Source organism: Camarhynchus parvulus, chromosome 15 (assembly GCF_901933205.1).
Source record: "Camarhynchus parvulus chromosome 15, STF_HiC, whole genome shotgun sequence".
Lineage (NCBI taxonomy): Eukaryota > Metazoa > Chordata > Aves > Passeriformes > Thraupidae > Camarhynchus > Camarhynchus parvulus.
In genome coordinates this window covers 8,612,969-8,619,921 of record NC_044585.1, presented here as the reverse complement: position 1 = coordinate 8,619,921, position 6,953 = coordinate 8,612,969, and the positions used below count along the sequence as shown (strand labels likewise).

The window sequence follows — 6,953 nt, the reverse complement described above, 5'->3', positions numbered from 1 at the left end:
TTAGAAATCATCTAAGTAGCTTCAAAACATTTTCTTCACTTCCTGCCTTAAACTTTTTCTACTGTTACCTTTTGCATTAGAGACAGTGGCTTTTAACAAGGGGTAAAATTAATTCCCAAGTCTGGCATTTGCCAAGCAGTATTTTTTGATGATGTTTGACATTTTTACTGGTTTCTGTGTTAGTTTTTAAATTAACCCCTTATGAGCATTGACAAAGACCTGAAATTGTAGATGTGGATGATACAGAACTGTGAAAGAAAACAAGTAGCTAAATATATTGTATGTTTTTTTAAAGGAGTTCTAAAATTAATTTCTGCTGAAATTACAAAGGTGCTCCAGTCTTGTTTTGGTTTAAGGGTTCTTCAACAGAGACAGTTTTGAGATTCCCACTGAAGAATATCCTTGTCACTTTCACAGTTCCCGACAAGCACTAAACTGCTGGAATTTGAGATGCCAATCCCTACCAGCCAGGCACTGCTACGTCTTAGTACACACTGTCATTTTCCCTCTAAAATTTGAAGTGGAGGAAGGTACCTGAACACCAGTTATGTGAGAACCAAGGACAACAGCCTATGGGCCAGATAGCATATCAGACAGCCACTGCCTTTGTGCAGATAACACGTCCTGACGCTGTGAAGTGCTGTTTGTGCCCAACTTGTGCCGAGAATGGTGATAACTGCAGCCACCCAACGTCACAACACGGAGCACCCTGTGCGCTGGGTGTCTGCAGAGCTGCTGGCATTACCCTGGCACTTCGTGTTTGGAACTGCAGCGCTGGCACAGGTCGATAGCCGGGTCGATACCGCACAGTTGGGTAAAAAACAAACTTCAGGCAGAGTGTGCGAGCAGCGGTGCTGCCCACAAGCAGCGTTGTTTTCCCTGCAGTTGGGATTTGACGTTGTGAGAAGCGTACGAACAGGAGCGAGTGCGCAAGCAGTGTGGGCGCTGCCAGGGCTGGTGGATTCGGGCAGCCTGGAGCAGAGGATGGGGCAAACCCGTGAGAGGTTCCTGCCACAGAGGGAATGACCTGTGAGCCCACACCCACAGGGCAGAGCTTGTGGGTCACTGCGCAGCAAGAGATGGGATGGCCAAACCACACACCAGGCTCTGGCCAGGAAGGGTTTCTTATCGCAACAGTGATTCCATGCCGAGCTCTGGAGCGGGATATCAAGAAGAGTCCGTCAGAGGAGAGCTCCATGGAGGCACCCTGGGGCACTTCTGGAGGCCTGGCTGGTTCCGCAAGAAGGAGCCGTGGTGCCCTGGCACAGGGGCGAGTGGAAAAGAGCCAGAGCCTGTGGAGGAGGAGGTGGGCTATGCTGGGAGAGAGGAAGGGGGGGATGCTTAGACCGGGTCCACCTGGACACTTTACAGCTCCTGGGGTGAACTTCACCCAACCAGAACCATTTGTTTAATTGTTTGAAACATCAGTTGGTCTGTTCAGCCTGCAGGAGATGGACAGGAGACCTTATTGTGGTGTACAACTGTGGGGTTGGGAAGGGAAGTGAAAGGGCAGGCACCGATCTGCGGTGACAGTGACAGAACCCCAGGGGATGGCCTGAAGCTGTGTCGGGGGAGGTTCAGGATGGATATTGGGAAAAGGTTCTTTGCTAGAAGGTGGCTGGGCACTGGAACAGGCTGCCTAGAGAAGTGGTGACCACCGAGCCTGACAGAGCTCAAGAACCATTTGGACAATGCTCTCAGGCACGTGCTAGGATTCTTGGGGCTCTGCTGTGCAAGGCCAGGAGCCACACTTCAATATCGTTGTGTGCCCCTTCCAACTCAGAACATCCCACGGCTGTGTCACCACCCAAAGGCCGGGTGCCTGCCAGGAGCCCTCTTGGCCCAGCCCGGGCCGGCGGCGCGGGGGCCGCGGCAGCGCGGCGCTGACTCAGGCGGGCGGCAGGCGGCGCCTTTAAATGTGCCGGGCCCGGCCGCTCCGCCTCAGGTGCCGCCGCCGCTCTGCCCGCCTGCCCGCCCGCTGCCTCCCCGCCGCACATCGCGCCTGCGCCGCCCGGCGCTCCCGCTCCGCTCCGCACAGCTTTGTCCGGGCCCGGCCGAGCGAGCGGCGGCTCCCGCGGAGCGACCCCGGCCCCGCGACCCCGGCCCCGCCAGCGCTCACAGCCGGGGGCGCGGGCGGCCCTTAAGGTGGATCGCGCTTAAGGTGGAGCGCTGCCGTGAGGCGGACTGGGCGTTAAGGTGGATCGCGCTTAAGGTGGACTCTCGGCGAAGCCGCGCCTGCCGGCGGGGGGGCTGGGGCTCGGCATGGGGAGCCCCGCCTGAAGCGGGGCCCAACGAGCCGCGCCGGCCCGGCCCGAGGAGGAGATGGGGGAGGCCCGCTGCTGAGGAGCCCGCTGCTGAGGAGCCAGCTTCGCCCCGGCCGCTGACAATGCCCGGCTCCCGGCCGCTCGGCAGGAAGAGACAGCCCATGGACGAGGGCGAGGTGGGCAGCGCAGCCCGGCGCGGAGCTGCCGGGGCCGGCGGGAGCGGGGCTGCTCCGGCTCCCGACCGCTCCGAGGGGGGCGGTGGCGGGGGGTACCCCCGTCGTGTTTGGATTGGGAGAGGTTTAATTTTCTTTAAAGGCAGCTCCTTCATCACCGCCATCCTCCTCCTCCTCCTCGTCCCTTTGCAGCTCTGAAGCCGTCCCGGCCGCAGCCTCGCCGCCGGCCCCCGGGACCTCCCGGCGCAGCGCCATGGAGACGGTGGGAAAGTTTGAGTTCAGCAGGAAGGACCTGATCGGGCACGGAGCCTTCGCCGTCGTCTTCAAAGGCAGGCACAAAGAGGTGAGAATCCCTGCTTTTTATTTCCACCCTCCCCGCTTCTGCTTTTCATTTATTTATTTATTTATTTCCTGCTCTGGGCCGAGCTGGGGGCAGCGCGCCCCGGTCGCCGCATCCCCGCCGCAAGCGGCGGCTCTTGCCAACCTGGGCATCACCCCGGGCTTGGTGTGCTTATTTTTATTTCTTATTGTTCTCCTTGGAGTTCCTTCCAAGCAGATGTGTGTCCCGGCAGGAGCCGGGCAGGTGGCTTCACCTTGGGGCTGGGAGGCCGTCAGCTGCCTCCCAGATCCACTCAAAACCCGTCCCCACCTCCAAAACAAGGGAGGAAAAAAATCCCTACACACTATCTATGAAAGGAACTCTTTACTTTGTTTGGGATTTTTGTGTGTGTGTGTCTGTGAAGTCCTCTCCTTCTCCACTTAATTTTTCAAGGAGGAGGAGAAATCTCTTACTGGTGAATAAAAGGAAACCAATCCGGCAGTGGATTTTCCATCATTAGTGCTTGGGATAAGCCACGGCTCCCACAGTGCTTTTATTTCTAGTGATTAAATAAGAGGATAATCATTGTATGAAGTAGTAACAAAACCTAAACCTTGGGCTGACAAGCATAATTCGGGAAAGGGCAAGTCTGAACAAGTAGGGAGAAGGCATTAGGATGTGAAGTGAGAGGCCTTTACCGGTGCTGCAAGACACTTCTTTCAGTAGGATTTGTAATCTGTTAGGAGGTTGCTTATCCTATTGTGGATGAATGGTGAAATTTACATTTGTTTGTGTTATTTATGTACTGTTTCAGAAACCTGAGCTGGAAGTGGCTGTGAAATGTATTAACAAGAAGAACCTTGCAAAATCACAAACACTGCTAGGCAAGGAAATAAAAATTCTTAAGGTAAAGGCAGACTGACTTATTTTCTTCAGTCTTTATTCTATATGCCCTTTGTTGCGCCTAGCTTATGATATTTTTTTTTTTACTTTTTCTAGGAATTGAAACATGAAAACATTGTTGCCTTGTATGACTTCCAGGTAAATACATTCAATTATGTCAAAGCACTCTAAATTTGGGAAAAGTTGAATGGAGTTTGTGAAATTTCACTTTTTAACAAGTGTTTGTATTCTGATGTGTACTCGGGGTGGGGGGAGGAGGGGGAAGAGAAAGCCTCCTGATAAGTTATGGAAAGATAAACAAACATACCAGATCATGTGTTAGTTGTTGGCTGGACCAGACAACTCATGTGCAGTTGGGAGTTGAGGTGGGAGCTTCTGCTCCAGGATGTTACACAGTGAAATGCAGTGTGGTGAATATGCCTGTGCTGGAAGCTTTTAAGTTCTCAAAATGTTAGAAATAAAATTAACAGTAGTTATTTTTGGCATGCCCACTTCTTTATTTTATTTCTCTGGTCTGGATACACTCCCTGAGAAAATGTCTTTTTCCTAGGCCACGTAAAAATAGTGCAAGCATGACTTTGTAGCATATGATTGTCTTAGCTCCAGAGGATTTTAATTTGCATTTTTCTGTTGTCCTTGTGGTCGTCACTAAGTGTTAAAAATTGCAGCAGACATTTTTCCTTCAAAGCCAGCCCTGAAGATCTAATCTAGAGGGGCTAAAACCGATCTGCTGCGAAACGCGAACCATCCAGTTCTAAATTTATTTTTTCCCCCTTGATTATTTGTTAAATCCTGCTTGATAACGGGGCAAGTTTTCTTTGCTGTTTGTGAATGCTTTTAAAAAATAACGCTGCGGGATGGAAAGGCGGTGCTGGAGGATGAGGGGCTCTGGTGCAGGCGGTGCTGCTGGATGAGGGGCTGCGGTCCAGGGTGGGTGAGCGCTGTGTGACCACCCCCGGCCGGCCCTGGCGTGGCTTATCGGCCGTGTCCTGCCCTGTCCCCGGTATCACGCGTCCCGCAGGCCGCCGTGTTTGTTGACATTCCTCCTTGTGCCGTGGATTGGCTCCGGTGGCTCCGCGTCAGCCCCGGCGGTGAGAGCCAGCCCGGCCGGCGGTGCCTGCTGGGTGCTGTAGTCCGCCTCTGTCACCCGGTGTGCTGCAGCCCCGGAGCTGGGACAGCCCCGGATCCCTCCCTCCTGGAGCGGGGGGCTCTGCAGGGCTGCCCTGGAGAGCAGAATTGCTGCTGGGAAATCTCCTTTCATAGCTGTGCTCTGCTCCTGAGCTGATCTGGCAAAGCAGCCTTTGGGCTGATGAGCGCTGCAGAGTAGCTGGGAAAGCTTCCTGTGGGCACAGCCCGCTTGAAGCACTAGATCTCATGGTTTGGGTGGTTTTGTTTGTTGGTTTTTTTTTTTCATTCTCTGTACCTTCCTAATTTGCTTAATAACTTTTCACTTGAGAGAGTGACTGGCTGCTCCTGCACTCCATAGTTAGCATTTGTATGAAGTATTTATGCTGACTGAGATCTTTAAACACTTTTGTTAGATTCCTCTCCCTGCTTCAAGTTATTGCTGAGTAGGAAGCGACTCAAAGACATTTTCTGCAAAAGGAGCAATTTCATCACTGTTGCAATTATAGAAATGTGGTTTTCTCCTTTTGTGATAAGCTTTATCAAATTCTGTGTTTAGCAGTGTAGTCTGGTGAGATTTTAGCAAGAAGCTATGTAAGATACCACAAAACAGGAACTTAAAAATGGTCCAGGGCTCAAGTCATGCCCAGGTTTGTGCTTAGTTACCAGCTTTGTCATAGAGTCCTTGTATGACCTGGGTAATTTGATTTCTCAGAGAAAATGAGATTATTTAGGGGGCATTGGGTGTGGACTCTCCTCTGGTGTGAGGTGATCTATTACCAGACAGTCTGCTGCAGTTAACCCACATATGTTGTGTGTTTAGTGTGTCTGAGTGTTTGGCCTTGCTCTGTGTCTGCTTAGGGGTTGTGTGAGAGTAAATTATCTGCAAAGGTAAAAGTGCAGGTCTGTGGAAGGCTGGCTTCTGCCCACCTTTCCTTACTTTCTGGAAAAGACTACTACTTACATTGCTCCTCTGATACCAGATCAGGAGCTTCATTCAAAGCTGCGTGTATATTTATCCTCAAAAATACCATATTTGCAGTTAATTGAATCCTTACTTGTAGGCTTTCTAAAATAGAAGATGTTTATTCTTGCATTACCACACAGAGCAAAAGGGAAAAAAATACTTCCTGTGAAACTTATTGTTGCCCTGTAGCTTTGTCTGTCATTGCATTTTGTGTCCTCCCTTCCTCTGCACTGCCTGTCAACAGTGACTCTGACTTTTACTCGTGTGTTTCTTGCACACAAGGAAATGGTTACCAAAACCACAGTGGCTGTAAGCGAGTGATTACACCCAATGATGCTTTCATTTGCATTTTCCTGGTTAAAAACTCATGTTAGCCAGGCCTCTCACAACATGAGATTTTTGATGTAAGGCTAGATTTGCTCCAGACAAACATTTGCAGTGCTGACGTTTAGCACTGACAAGCAGCTCTCACCCTTAATTTATCCTTCAAATCCAGGGAAGATTGCTGTGTTCCTTCTCATTTCACAGATCTTTGTGATATTGGTTCATAAATAATGACAAAATAAGGAACTTCCTAGGAATAAATGATTCTGATGAATGTTTAATCCATAGAAATGCAGTGACTGGACTTTTCTGGATCCCCTTGCTGGAGTCCTTAGAACAGCATCAGTACATGAGAATGGCTCACAAAATGAAATATGCATATTCCCATTATATGTGCTCTCATATTAATGAGAGGTGATGTTAATAGTTTAGGAGCCTAATGCAAGAACCCCTGCTCAAAAAGAGGATAAATCTTATTGTACCACATTTCTAAAAGTGCTGTCTGTTCAGTGTCAGTATGGAGTTGTGGTGTGGGTTTTTCCTAGGCACAGGGGGTGTTTGGCAGACAGTAAAAGCTGTATTCCACCATGTGTGGGGTGTATGAGTTGCTGCTGATCACTCCCTGACCCCTCAGCTGGCTTGTTGGGGTCCCCAGTCTGCAGCAAAGAGGAGCAGAGTGCTCCAGAGGGACATCTGGGCACCAGAAATCCTTTTACTCTGACAACAGCCAAATGAGCCCTTGTTCCTTAAGGTACAAATTAGTAACAACAAATGGTGGTTTCTGCCAACGGAGGACTTGGTATAGAAATAAAGTTTCTTGGAAAACTGGTCTCCATGATTCAGGATCAGCTCAACTCAGGGAAAGCTTAGCACATGTG

The 6,953-nt window shown here is 50.4% G+C and overlaps 1 protein-coding gene across 2 annotated transcripts in view; it reads left to right on the top strand.

Moving 5' to 3' along the window:
• The first annotated feature begins 2,038 nt into the window (after nt 1–2,038).
• Nucleotides 2,039–6,953, top strand: part of ULK1 (unc-51 like autophagy activating kinase 1) — a 75,579-nt gene continuing 70,664 nt past the window's right edge. Inside the window, exons 1-4 of one of the 2 annotated variants that reach the window (XM_030958744.1) lie at nt 2,039–2,440; nt 2,630–2,780; nt 3,571–3,663; nt 3,756–3,797. In XM_030958744.1, the coding sequence (XP_030814604.1) occupies nt 2,691–2,780; nt 3,571–3,663; nt 3,756–3,797 (225 nt within the window). In that variant the 5' untranslated portion in view covers nt 2,039–2,440; nt 2,630–2,690. Of the gene's footprint in view, nt 2,441–2,579; nt 2,781–3,570; nt 3,664–3,755; nt 3,798–6,953 lie in introns of both variants that reach the window. The other variant, XM_030958743.1, reaches the window with a different exon arrangement.